Source organism: Oncorhynchus keta, chromosome 34 (assembly GCF_023373465.1).
Source record: "Oncorhynchus keta strain PuntledgeMale-10-30-2019 chromosome 34, Oket_V2, whole genome shotgun sequence".
NCBI classification, from domain to species: Eukaryota; Metazoa; Chordata; class Actinopteri; order Salmoniformes; family Salmonidae; genus Oncorhynchus; species Oncorhynchus keta.
In genome coordinates, this window is record NC_068454.1 from 49,262,300 (window position 1) to 49,277,299 (window position 15,000).

At 44.9% G+C, this 15,000-nt stretch overlaps 1 protein-coding gene across 4 annotated transcripts in view; it reads left to right on the forward strand.

Moving 5' to 3' along the window:
- LOC118367224 (dachshund homolog 1-like) overlaps positions 1 to 15,000 on the forward strand; it is a 264,907-nt gene that overhangs the window by 166,215 nt on the left and 83,692 nt on the right. For all 4 annotated transcript variants that reach the window (XM_035750417.2, XM_035750418.2, XM_035750419.2 and 1 more), the window contains exon 2: positions 3,609 to 3,724. In XM_035750417.2, coding sequence (XP_035606310.1) covers positions 3,609 to 3,724 — 116 coding nt within the window. The remainder of the gene's footprint in view (positions 1 to 3,608; positions 3,725 to 15,000) is intronic.

Consider the following 15,000-nt stretch of genomic DNA (forward strand, 5'->3'; position numbering starts at 1 on the left):
ATTGAGGTCTTTCGTAAATAATTCAGACGGAGAATAGGTGAAAGTGATGACAGTAAAACTGTCTGAGATCTCTCCCTCTCATAAGATCAAAGAGGTGGTGGCTCTGTAGAAATGGGAATTACATTTCCAGATGTCCCCAGGTTGAACGGACACTTATTTGTTCTCTCTCTCTTTTTCTTTCTTCTTTCTATCTCTCTATCTTGCTATCTTTTTACCTCCCTTTTGTTCACAATTTGTTTGCTCTTCTTTCTCTCTCGCTATCTTTTATCTCTCTCTCTCATTTGTGTGTGAGTCAGATAATGTGTGAGGGAGAGAGTACTTAGGCTGCATATAGGTAAATACACATCACAAAGAAAAAGGACTGAATAGATTAAACTTCTGAGACTGGCTGAACTGACACACCACTGTGTTGAACCGTTTATCATTGTGGGAAATGTCAATTGAGTTCAACTTCTACTCCTGTTGTTTGAGCATGAAACCTCTTTTCTTAAATTTCAATAATGTAAGGGGTGCGTTGCTGGCGGCAGGGAAGTCAGGCGCAGGAGAGCAGAACTGGGTAATAACCGGAGCAGTTTTATTAGCAAAACCAACAGCATCCAGAACAAAATGTGGGTACAAAATTACCCGTCGCGCACCAGTCATAGTACACAAGCACTTACAACTGTCACGCCCTGTCACGCCCTGACTCTATTTTGGTTTGATCAGGGCGTGAGTTGGGGGGGGGGCATTCTATGTTGTGGGTTCTATATTTTCTATTTCTGTGTGTTTGGCCGGGTGTGGTTCTCAATCAGAAGCAAGCTATCGTTGTCTCTAATTGAGAACCATACTTAGGTAGCCTTTTCCCACCTGTGTTGTGTGGGTAGTATTTTTCTGTTTTGTGTCTTTCTGCACCAGACAGAACTGTTTCGGTTTCGTTCGTTCTCTTCGTTGTTGTTTTGTTTATTAGTGTTCAGTTCAAATGATAAAGATGAACACGTACCACACTGCACCTTGGTCCTCCACTCCTTCCAACTGCCGTTACAGAACTACCCATCACCAAAGGATCAAGCAACGTGGTGAAAGGGACTCCTGGACAGGTGAGCAGCGCTATTTGGACTATGAGACAACTTGGGAGGAGGTAGAAAGGTGGTCGGTCGACCCAGGGAGAGTGCCGGGGATTCTCTGGAACAGTGCGAGGAGGGATACCGGAGAATGGAGTTGGCAACACGAACACGGCTGGCAAGGAAGCCTGAGAGGCAGCCCCCCGAGAAGCCCGAGAGACCTGAGGCCCAGTGTGACCGGTGCCTCGGCCATGGAGGAGGCCGCGTGTATGTCTCCCCAGCCTGCTGCCAGAGTCTCCCTCCTGTCCGGAGCTGCCGGAGTCTCCCTCCTGTCCGGAGCTGCCGGAGTCTCCCTCCTGTCCGGAGCTGCCGGAGCCTCCCGCCTGTCCGGAGCTGCCGGAGTCTCCCGCCTGTCCGGAGCTGCCGGAGTCTCCCGCCTGTCCGGAGCTGCCGGAGTCTCCCGCCTGTCCGGAGCTGCCGGAGTCTCCCGCCTGTCCGGAGCTGCCGGAGTCTCGCGCCTGTCCGGAGCTGCCGGAGTCGCCCGCCTGTCCGGAGCTGCCAGAGTCGCCCGCCTGTCCGGAGCTGCCAGAGTCGCCCGCCTGTCCGGAGCTGCCAGAGTCGCCCGCCTGTCCGGAGCTGCCAGAGTCGCCCGCCTGTCCGGAGCTGCCAGAGTCGCCCGCCTGTCCGGAGCTGCCAGAGTCGCCCGCCTGTCCGGAGCTGCCAGAGTCGCCCGCCTGTCCGGAGCTGCCAGAGTCGCCCGCCTGTCCGGAGCTGCCAGAGTCGCCCGCCTGTCCGGAGCTGCCAGAGTCGCCCGCCTGTCCGGAGCTGCCAGAGTCGCCCGCCAGTCCGGAGCTTCCAGAGTCGCCCGCCTGTCCAGGGCCGCTGCGAGGGTCCCCGCTCCAGAGGCACCACCTAAGTGGGCCAAGCCTAAGGTGGAGCGGGGTCCACGTCGCGCACCAGAGCCGCCACCGCGGATAGATGCCCACCCAGACCTTCCGCTATAGGTTTAGGTTTTGCGACCGGAGTCCGCACCTTTGTGGGGGGGTACTGTCACGCCCTGACGTTATAGATCTTTTCATGTCTCTATTTTGGTTTGTTCAGGGTGTGAGTTGGGGTGGGAATTCTATGTTGTGGGTTCCATGTTTTCTATTTCTGTGTGTTTGACCGGGTGTGGTTCTCAATCAGAGTCTATTGTTGTCTCTGATTGAGAACCATACTTAGGTAGCCTTTTCCCACCTGTGTGGTGTGGGTAGTTGTTTTCTGTTTTGTGTCTTTCTGCACCAGACAGAACTATTTCGGTTTTGTTCGTTCTCTTCGTTGTTTTTTTGTTAATTAGTGTTCAGTTCAATAATGGAATGTGCCTAATAAAATCCCTGCGTCTTGAATATGTGATCATATTGACAATAAATCCCATAGGCTTTTTCAAACTATAACTACGCCAGCTAAAGTTTATATCGATTGCGATACAAAGCTTATTAATAAGTAACTGATTAGGATATGGGGGAATACATACACAGGGTACATCAGCTCAGCTCTGAAAGTAAGCCAGAGGAGTCATTTATCAAGTCCAAATCTGGGCTCTTCTCATTTGCAGTAATAAACGGGGGCCCATCAAAAAGATCCAACAAGTCTGAATCACCGAATCACCTCGTCTCTCCTCCACCTCCCAGCTACGGCGTCACATTAAATCAAACAAGCGGAACATTTCCTAAGGCACCCAGTGGTTTTTAATTTCCTGAAGAACCTTAACATATCATTCATTACCAGAACTACACATATTTGGGTTTTTTCAAAGTCCTATAAATCAATAGTGGGGCCTGACTGCAATAATTATAGCAAGTTAACATGTAATTTCGAGGCCGAGAGGGCTGATAGAGCGCTGCGGCCTCGGCTAGGTTTTATCATATGCATGTGAGGCAATTCAAATAGTGTGCTGGGATATTAATACGCGGGAGCAGGTAACGAGGTACGGCCGATGAATTATGCATCAAAAAGTGGTTGATCTTCAATAAAGGAAATAAATTCAGCGTGTAATCTAATTAGTTACGGGAAGTCTATTATGTTGGAGCGGCGGAAAGCAACTGTCCTTGAAAAGGGAATTTATTTACAGTACCATGTTTTGTTGGCTCTCTGGAATGGAATTGCATTCTGCAGTGGTCCAAAATGTTAACACCTTCCTCTCCCCCATCTCTTTTTTCTCCTCTCACTCTCTCCTCCCTCTCTTTGTCTGTCTTTATTTCAACATGTATTTCAACATTTCTATCCTTCTACCTCTTCCTCATATGTGTCTTACTCTGTAACATCTCTCTTTCTCTCCTCTTTTCCCCTTTCCCCTCTCTCCTTCACTCATCCCCCCCTTCTCTCGCTCTGCTCCCTGGCCGACATCTGCTTACCTTACCCTATTACATTTTTCCCTCCATTCTGTTTGACTTATTACGGTGATGTGTGTGTGGGGGGGGGGTCACAGAGGAGTATTGAGGGGTATTGAGGATTGTTTTTAGGTAAGGGAAGATGTCTCTATAGAGAGAGCATCAAAAGTTCAAGTCCTCTTTCTTCTGTCTCTCCCAGCTCCAGACCAGGCAGACCTCCAAAGAGGACCCAGAGTGTGACATCATCAGAGAACCCACACATCATGCCTCACTCTGTCCCTGGCCTCATGTCCCCTGGAACCTTCCCATCCTCAGGTATGTATTGTAGTTACACACAAACAAAGACGCATGCATACACGCAAGTGCACTCTAACATACACACACACGAGGCACACACAAACACGAACACACACATGCACGCACACAAAAACACACAAATACAGTATTTGCACATAGTCAATGTATACGTACACACACATATTTGTGCACCTACATGCACAACCAGCAGCTCAATCCTCCATATCCTCAGTTTGAACTAGTTCACAAAAAATATATATTTTTTAACTCATCCCCCGGAAACGGAGAGAGAGAGAAAAGGAAGGAAAGAGACAGAAAGGGAGAATAAATTGGAGTGACGTCCTTTTCTCTCAGATTATTTTAGTAGATGCTGCGTTTCGCCTTGAGAGCATTCTAATTAGTGCGATTAAATCCACTCCACTGGTGGTATGTACATAGGCATGGTTGATGCTAAAGCAAGCTTTATCGCCACAAGAATCAACAACAACCGCTTGTGACCTAACGTGCCCCCGGGCGAGTCTTAATGCAGCTAATGCTTTTGTTCTATTTGTGGCTGGTTGCATTGTGACGTCTTTGATGTCGCTGGGTGTAAATGCTCTGATTTGCATATTTCATTTTTCCCCCTCATTTATTTAGATTTTTCCATATTTAATAATATTTTACTTTACTTTACCTTTACTTTAGGTTTCTCTTAACTCTTAGTTTTGCTGTATTTAGCCATCTTGCAAGAAACAACTAAACTGCATAGAATTGGTTTTATTTTCTTTGTAATCTTACAGGTTTGCCTCCAAGATTTTGCTATGCTTGAGTATTTCTGAAAGTCTTCCTACCTTACACTCACATTTTCTCATCGAGAAAAAACAGCGTGGGAGTGAGTTATTTTCTTTCCAAGGCAAAAAATAATAATATTCACCTGAGAAATGTTTTAAATTCTATAGCAGACACAGATTGGCCACATTCTTAACAATGGAGGCTCACAGATCACTGCCCAGCTTTGAACTCTGGGAGTGTGGTGAGGTCACATACTATCTGTGTCTTGTTTGGAATGACTCAAAAGGCCATTCGGTACAGCAAAGCAGGACATGAGATGAGAAAGCCATGGTTTTATTTAGTGGAACATAAAGCAACAGAAAAGCCTTTTGATATCCCTCCCCTTTAAGCCCCGATGGAGTCTATGACCTTGACATTTAGTCAGGTTATTCAGGAAAGCAAGATAAAGTAATTTTTTTTTTTGGTCCCCTCGTAACTTCCTTTCTATGTGTGGCTGCAAAAGCCAAGATGGCTGAACTTTCTCCCTAACTGGCTTCTGTGGTTTGATTATGGTACAAAGTTAGTAACAAAGTTATGACAAATGATTCTTCAAAATGATGCAAAGTGACCATACATAGTAGTTTGCTTACTAGCAATGGATTACTACTCAGTCATGTTCCCTGTCTCTGCAGAGCAGGTGACTCCATTTAACAAAAATCTGTCCCCCATGATGCATTGCACCAAATCCGGCAAATCACCCAATAACCCAATCTTCTCCGATGGCCACTTGCATGAAAACTTCACTCAGAGAGAGTCACAGATATTGTTCAGCCAATGAAGGTTCTTTGAAAATGTTGACTTTTTTGTTTGTTTTGTAGTGCCAAAGTTGAGATACAGTGCATTATGAAAGTGTGCTTTCCACACAATGACTCAATGATTTATATTTTGAGAAAGCCTATTTATGTGAGAGACATTGTTGACATGTGTATGTATTGCCCTTGACACCAGTTCAATTCAGGGAAGAGTGTCTTAATTTGCCATGGTTTCAATTTAAGGAAACATCCTTTGCTCGTGTGTGTGCACGTATGTGTATGTATGCATTTGTGTGCTTTTGTGCAAGTTTATGTGTGTGCTTGGATGTGCTTGTGTGTATGTGTGTGCATGCATCTATGTGTGTGCATGTGTGCTTGTGTGTGTGTGAGTGCATGAATCTGCGTGTGAGTGCATGAATCTGCGTGTTTGCATGTGTGCGTGTGTGTGTTCTTGTGTGTTTGTGTGTGTATTTGTGTGTGTGTGTGTGTGTGTGTGTGTGTGTGCATGAATCTGCGTGTGTGTGTGCGCGTGTGTGTGTATATGTGTGTATGTTCATGTGCATGTGGGTGCGCCACAGGGATTGGGGTTGCTCTGGAGTCTTTCCAGTTGCTGATGCATTACAGGCAGATTGGCCCACTAAATGGGATGCCGTGGACTGACAGCACACATAGATGACATCTCGCTTACTGTAGAGAGGCTTTCTGATCAGCCTGCATTCAGAGACTCACACTCTGGCCACTACCTAGGCACCCATCTTCACCACTATATCCTAGCTCTGCACACACACACAACTTCCCATTCCAGCTTCCAGTTCGCCGCTGGTCACAGCGTATCTGTGCGTATCTGTAATTGATTGTCATGTGAATAGCGCTGAGTTCAAGTGCCGCGGGTGTGGTGTACCCGAGGACTCGCAGAACTCCAAAACCCCAGTTTGTCACTGCCACTACCGCCGTCACAGCCAGCCCATGCATAAAAGGAAGCTTCCCCAAATCCATGCTCATTGACATGGACTGTCTCTCCTCTCTGCTACTTAGCTTAACCTCTGCATCTCAGAAACAGTTTTAGTTACTGTTTCAGCGCTGCACGTAAGAGTAGAGAGCGAGAGACCGGGGGGACCATACAGTAGCATTACAGAGAGAGAGAGATAGAGAGAAGGCGCAAGCAAAGAGAGGGAGGGATAGACCATAAAGAGAGAGATATAAAGAGAAAGCAACACAACAGATAAAACACAGGTCATTCTTTGTCACTGCCTCTCTATCAAGAGAAGGGAAAAAGAGACGTAAAAGTCGGTCTTTCTTTTGTGTACCGATGTGGAGTTAATCTAATTTTAATTGAATTACTCCCATCGGTTGGTGTTGAGAAGGGCTGTGGCATCAGGGTGGGTGTTTGTCGTAAGAGAGAAATGTTCTTACATTGGTCGCAGGTATGGGGTAGCTTTGCGTGTTAATTAATGATGAAGATCCTGACAATATGCAGAGGCATGACAGCGTTAAGCCAGTCGAGGCTGCCACTTCCTTTGCATATTAATAGACGCTTCATTATTATTTAATATGACAGCTGCTCCGAGGGCAACCATCAGACCTCGTCTCCATTATTTGCTGTTTTCTGACTCTGACTCTCCTCCCCTGCCATGCTGTTTTCCATTTGTCGAAATTGGGGCGTTGGGAAGGGTGTTTGCTTTCCAACTTGTGTGGTGTGGCTGTGTCCATACCATGCAACACTGGGTCATGTCCATTAGGCACCAAATGAAAGAAAATGGACTGCTTGGACTTTTCCAATGAGTAACACTCATTTTTGTTTCCTGTTGCAAAATGTTTTAAAATGTTTTATTTTGCGTGCGCTAATGAACATGACCCTGTTGTGTTGGTGTTTGTTTGTGGCCAAGGAGGATTCTCTGTATGTGTATATGAGATGACCAGACAAAAAAAAACAGTCTGTCTGAATCTTTTAGGGTGAACTTGAAAGAATCCATGATGTCGGTATTTTGTTTGCATAGTACTGAATGCAGATTAGGAGGAGGGTGTGGGATGGGCCTTTTGACATTTACACGTCTAGTCGTTTTAATAGACTTGTTGCACTGTTCGGAGATCTTGACGCCTCCTTTGTTAGATTGAGTGTAAGGTGGGTGCGTGTTATGAGCTATTGACAATAGATTGGCTGAAATGAAATAATTATATGAACAAAGGTTCCAATTTACACTTATATTGTGTAAAGATGGGGTTCGGAAGGTGGGGATCAGTCTCACCGAGTCCCTTTATCATAGATAAGTAGATCTGGATGAATCTGTTAGTTTTTTATTGGTGTTTTTTTTTTTTTTTTTCTGCTAAACGTCCTTTCTTGGCAGAGATACCTTTCAATAATTTCTCTGAACATCACAATGGCTTCTAGATTAGATCAATGTCTCTGATGATTTGAGCACATTTGGTCAATCATTTGTAATCACAATATGCACTAAGTGTACAAAACATTAGGAACACCTTCCTAATATTGAGTTGCACCCCCTTTTGCCCTCAGAACAGACTCAATTTATCGGATCATGGACTCTATAAGGTGTCGAAAGCATTCCACAGGGATGCCGGCCCATGTTGACGCCAATGCTTCCCACAGTTATGTCAAGTTTGCTGGATGTCCTTTAAGTAAAGGTAAATAAAACAAGTGGTGGACCATTCATGATGCACATGGAAATCTGTTGAGTGTGAAAAACCCAGCAGCGTTGCACTTCTTGACCCTCTCAAACCAGTGCACCTGGCACCTACTACCATACCCCATTCAAAGACACTTAAATATTTTGTCTTACCCATTCACTCTCTGAATGGCACACATACACAATCCATGTCTCAATTGTATCAAGGCTTAAAAATCCTCCTTTAACCTGTCTCCTCCCCTTCAACTACATTGATGTCAATATGGGATCATTGCTTTCACCTGGTTAGTAGTATATGTCATGTAAAAAGCAGGTGTTCCTAATGTTTTGTAAACTCATTGTACATCAAACCCACACAGTAGGTGAAATAAAAATTGTACATGCATACATCACAATGCATCAGTGAATGCCATCTTCTGTACTCTAGAAGTCCTTTATGCCGCACCTGATTTGTGGCGGAATGAATCTTAGTAACAACCCCGGAGGTGATTTCAATATTTACTCTGCAGTCTACTCTGCATACATCTCATTTGGAAAACAGTTGACTCTTGGCCATTAGACAGAAATGAAAGCTGACCTTCAGGCTGGGCAGAGGCCACATTCATTACCAAGCCTCGTGTGTGCGTGTTTGTGTGTGTATGTGCATTTGTGTATGTGTCGTTCTCATGCATATGGAACAGCAGAGAGGTGCCATTGCAAACGAGCAGGCCTTGGTGACATGATGTATACTGTTCGTCAATATGGTCCCAATGTATTTTAAGATGCAAACGAGGCTTTAAATGATATGCACCTCCCTGTCAGTGGCTCAGTTGGTCTCACCATCTGCATATCAGCTGCTGGAGAGAGGAGTGTGTGCTTGTGTGTGTGCATTGGGGATTAGATTAGAGTTTATTAGTCACATGCACAGGGCACAGTGAAATTCTTAAGCTCCAACAGTGCCGATCAAAAAGGGCAGGAAAAAACAATAATAATAATAATAATAAACATATTGACAACTGTAACAATGAGGGATGCACCGGTACTACATTTTTGCCCGATACCAATATCTGATATTTTCCTTGCCCAAAAAAAACCTGATGCCGACACCCGATATTTAAAATTTTAGCAGCCTTTTAAGCATTCTAGTACAGTTAAATAGTTTTAACACACAAAAACACACAAACACACACACACCAAAAAGTTACTTTGTTGGCATTTACATATGTCCCCATTACCAATAAAACAAAATCTCAACCTATTAAATTCACTTACTTGCTGTGCTGTTTCGTTGTTCATTTGTTCAGTCTCAACCAGGATTTCATGATACATGTCAAGCACTGAAGTTTCAGCTCTGTCTGTCCGTGGCCTCTCATCTTTGGTGCACACTGTCACTGTGTCCGTTTCTATCTTGTCCAGCTGTGTCCAACATTTCATTTCATATAAACCCTATTTCTTGTCTGCATCGAAGTAGGGGTTCTTGTACCAAGCATTGAGCATGGTGGCGACACAGTAAAGAGAGAATGCCACCGGATCACTTGTTCACAGCCTCTTGTAGAGTACTCTTGCAAGTTTTAACACCACCGTCTGTGTCAGCAGTTTTGTTCAGCAGGAGTTTCAATGTCATGACAGAGGGTATCACTTCTGCTGCAGACACAGTTGATGAGTTTATTTCTCCAGTCAGTTGTTCGAATGGAGCTAGGAGTGTGTTCATGTTTCGTATTTTCAAACATGTTCTCAAATGCCATTGAAATGGCAGTAGCGGTATGAGAACGAGCACATTCTTGAGCATGCAATACGGCTTTCCTCAGTACGAAATCCTCGTAGACCCATTGTGCTGTCAGACTCAGCATGCTCATGGGGCTGACATTGCTGGTCCAAATGTCAGTCATGAAGCTAATAGTAGTGACGCCCATAGCAAGTAGATTGGCGTTAAGCAAGTAGCTTGGCTTGGATCTTGCCTTTGAGTTGTCTCGATAAAATGTTCTTACTCTTTCAAAGGACTGCTGAACTCGAACTTGTTTAGTTGTTGGAAGTGTACACTTAGTATTTTCCTGCTTTTGTTCTGTGTAGCACTTTATTTTTCGTGGCGTTATTATGTTGTCTACCTACAGTATGTTATATAGGTATGCACGACACATAACTAGACATTAGGCACTTTTAGATAATATCAGCCGATTCCTAAATGCTTACCGATATCTTGTGCTCCCTAGGGGGGTTGAAGCGATTGGCCAGTCATACAGTTTTTGCCATGACGCTCCTATACTGCCCGCGTCTGAGTGATTGAATGCATCGAGAACAGGCCGTGGCTCGGGTGGCTGAGGACCTGGATGATCTTCTTGGCCTTCCTGCGACACCTGGTGTTGTAGGTGTCCTGGAGGGTAAACAGTGTGCACCCAATGGTGCGTTTGGCTGATTGTACCACCCTCTGTAGAGCCTTGCGGTCTGTGGCGGTAGAGTTGCAGTATCAGGCAGTGATGCAGCCCAACGGTATGCTCTCAATGGTGCTCCTGTAGAATGTGTTGAGGGACCTATCTGAATGGGGGTATGCCCAGCCTGGTTCCTCCTGAAGTCCATAATCAGCTCCTTTGTTTTGCTGATGTTGAGGGAGAGGTTTTTTACCTGCCACGACGCTGTCCGAGTGCCTACCTCCTCTCTGTAGACCGTCTCATCGCTGTTGGTAAACAGGTCTACTACTGTTGTGTCGTCAGCGAGCTTGGAGTTGGAACTTTGTGAGGACACGCAGTTGTGGGTTTACAGGGAGTACAGGAGGGGACTGAGGATGCACCCTTGTGGGGACCCCGTGTTGAGCATCAGTGTGGAGGTGGTAATATTTACCTACCTTCACCACCTGGGGACGGCCCATCAGAAAGTCCAGGACCCAGTTGCATAGGAAGGAATTCAATTCTTTGTGGTGAGCCAATGGGCACTATGGTATTGAAGGCCGAGCTATAGTCAATGAATAGTATCCTCACATATGCATTCCTTTTGTCCAAGTTGGTGAGGGCGGTGTGCAGTGCAATGGCTATTGTGTCTTCTGTGGATCTGTTGGGACCGGGCAGTAGGCGAATTGGAGAGGGTCTAGTGTGTTTCCAACTGTTTCCTTTATACAACTGTTTGCTTGCACCCTTTTCCTCCCATGGTCCTAGACTAATCTTCAAGGAAATGTTTTTCAGTGATACAGTATATGCGTCATTTGGTGCATACAACTGTACTCAGGTCATGCTGCCAACTGTAGCCAAGTTGGAATGAACTTCTCATGTATTACCTATGTACGTACCATAGGTGACTTTCGTTGAAGAGCCTGTTCTTTCTGTAGAACACTTGCAAAAATCTTCATTCTCTTATTAAAGTGTTTCTCTTCAAAACAGATGGCATTGATCTGAAAGCCCTGGTTTAATTATATGATTAATAAACATTTTCACTAATTGCATTTCACTCACCTGAAAACCACTCCTGCAGATGACGCAATCTCGATTGCACTCCACACTGCCCTTGTTCAGAGTCATTCAGCAGTAAAATGAAAATTACATTGAAACTTAAGTTCTTTAAGAATGTGCCTGTTTTGCCCCACGACTGTCCTTGCAAGCCAATGAAAGCCAGATGAAGACTGTTATGAGCGACTGTGTAGCCCATAAAGAATTTGAATAGCAATGTCGGTCATTATTCAGTTTCTGTGACAGTGGGGTTAAATCTGGTGAATACATTAGATGCTATCATTGAAATTGCCAGAGGCTCTGTAATTTTTTCTGTATTAGTCGTCCTTTACACACACACACACACACACACACACACACACACACACACACACACACACACACACACACACACACACACACACACACACACACACACACACACACACACACACACACACATACACACACACTTGCACAAACATACATCGCACCATGCATACACATACATCCCACCATGCATACACATACCATTAATTACAAACAGAAATAATGGCATCATGTCATTGCATATGTGTTATCCTGGCTCCATATGTTCAATACAGTGTTTGCGGGGGTGGCGACACACCCACTCCGATTCGCATACCGTCCAAACAGATCTGCAGATGATGCAATCTCGATTGCACTCTACACTGCCCTCACCCACCTGGACAAAAGGAAGACCTATGTAAGAATGCTGCTATTTGACTACAGCTCAGCATTCAACACTATAATCCTCTCCAAACTGATCACCAAGCTCAGGCCCCTGGGACTGAACATCTCCCTCTGCAACTGGATACTGGACTTCTTGACGGGCTGCCCCCCAGGCGGTGAGGGTAGGCAACATCACCTCCGTCACACTGACCATCAACATGGGGGCCCCTCAGGGGTGTGTGCTTAGTCCCTTTCTATACTCCCTGTTCACCCACAACTGCGTGGCCACACATGACTCCAAAACCATCAAGTTTGCTGAAGACACAGTGGTGGTAGACCTGATCACCGATGATGAGACAGAGATAGGGAGGTCAGAGAGCTGGCAGCGTGGTGCCAGGACAACAACCTGTCCCTCTGTGTCAGCAAGACACAGGAGCTGATAGTGGACTACGGGAAACGGAAGGGTGAGCATGCACCCATACACATCAATGGGGCTGTAGTGGAGCAAGTCGAGAGATTCAAGTTCCTCGGTGTCCCCATCACTAAGGAATTAACATGGTCCACACACGCTGTTGGGAAGTGGGCATGAGAGGGCGGCGAGTACTGCCCAATACATCACTGGAGCCGAGCTCCCTGCCATCCAGGACCTCCATATCAGACGGTGTCAGAGGAAGGTCCCAAATAATTATCAAAGACTTCAGCCACAAAAGCCATATTCTTCTCTCTGCTGCTACACGTCAAGCGGTACCGGTGCACCAAGTCTGGAACCAACATGAACAGCTTCGACCCCCTGCTCTGCTGCTCCACAGCAAGCGGTACCAGGGCACCAAGTCTGGAACCAACAGGAACAGCTTCGACCCCCTGCTCTGCTGCTCCACAGCAAACCCCCAAGCCATAAGATTGCTAATCAAATGGCTACCCGGACTACCTGGGATGACCCATTTCATAACTAAGTCTTACATTACTTGTTAGATACTACTGCAATGTTGGAGCTAGAAACATAAGCATTTCACTACACCAACTTTAACATCTGCAAATATGTGTGTGTGACCAACACATAAAATCAAATATGATTTGTCTGCACATACTGGACTCTACCCACACCCCAACACACACACACGCATAACATGTGCACATGCATACTGATGCCACACACACACGCTCCTGCTACAAGTCAGTCTATTTTCTATCCTGTTGCCTAGTCATTTTACCCCTATCTCTATGTACATAGCTACCTCAAACCCCTGCACATCAACTCAGTACTGGTACTCCCTGTATATGGCCATGTTATTTACTGTGTATTTATTCCTAATCACTATTTCTATATAAACACCTGTATCTGTATTGTTGGAAAAGGACCCATAAGTAGGCATTTCACTCTTTGTCTACACTGTTAGTTTATGAAAAACGTGACAAATAAAATTGTATTTGATTGTATTTACATTCAAAACAATCACACGTATAACACAACATATATTTTGCATGATAAACTGCTGCAAATCTATTTAATGTCAAAATATGTTATTTACCAGCCAGTGGAGATGGGCTATGTGGAGTTACATTCTAACATACCATTATTAGCAGCAGGAAAAGCTAATCTCATAGGATATGGTGATGTTATTCTGGATTTGTGATATGTGTCTTCTAGTATCAGGAAGGGAACCTGGTTATATACACAAAACCAAAGCCGTAATATTTGGATCAAAACAGAATTAACAAACTTGTGCAGGAGATCGCATCGTGTCGAAAGTGTCACTTACCTGGTAGTGACTCTGGGTCACTCGCTCTCAGGTCAAGCTACTGCAGCAAGAGTCCTCACCAAAAGTGACAACAAGCTCAAGTTTTTATAGTGCAAAATTAAGGAGTTTGACACCAGGATCAAAAAATTGCTGGTGACAACATTAATACAGTGCCACTTTGATTACGCCTCTTCATGAAGAAAATGACGCAGGTGGTACAGAACAACATACTCAGATACAGTGCCTTCAGAAACTATTCACACCCCTTGACTTTCTCCACATTTTGCGTGTTACATTTTTTTGTCAACGATCTACAAAATACTCTGTCCAAGTGGAAAAAAAATAAAACACTAATATTTTGATTAGATTCAACCCCCTGAGACAATACATGTTAAAATCACCTTTGGCAGCAATTCCAGCTGTGAGTCTTTTTGGGTGAGTCTAAGTGTGTTTTAGGTTATTGTCCTGATGAAAGGTGAATTCATCTCCCCGTGTCTGGTGGGAAGCAGACTGAACCAGGTTTCCTCTAGGATTTTGCCTGTTCTTAGCTCCATTCTATTTATTTTTTATTCTGAAAACTCCCCAGTCCTTAACAATTACAAGCATACCCCTAACATGATGCAGCTGTGACGTGGTGAGGTTGGACCCAGGTGCAGAGAACAGACCAGACGAGGAAACAGTGGTTAAGGATAAACGTAATACTTTACTAAGAAACGGTAGCCACAGGATCACAGTACAACACACACTAAGACTCACTCACTCACTCAGTAACCAATTCAAGCTTCTGCAAAGTTAAACAGAAAACACAACTATTTTAAAGGGGAACTCATAATGAGTAATAGAACACACCCGAGTGTCATAATTGTCTCTGGGATGGTCTCTGCTGCCCTCTGGTGACAGGTGGAACCATTACATTTACATTTAAGTCACTTACCATGACAGTAGCAACCACTATGCTTGAAATTGAGAGTGGTATTCCGTAATGTGTTGCATTGGATTTGTCCCCCCCCGGACAGAACATTATGTATTCAGGACTCCTGAACATCTAATCAAATGGCTACCCAGACTATTTGCATTGCCTCCCCCCTTTTACACCGCTGCTACTCTCTGTTGTTATCGTCTATGCAAATTCACTTTAATAACTCTACCTACATGTACATATTACCTCAACTACCTCGACTAACCGGTGCCCCCGCACATTGACTCTGTACCGATACCCCCCTGTATATAGTCTCGCTATTGTTATTTTACTGCTGCTCTTTA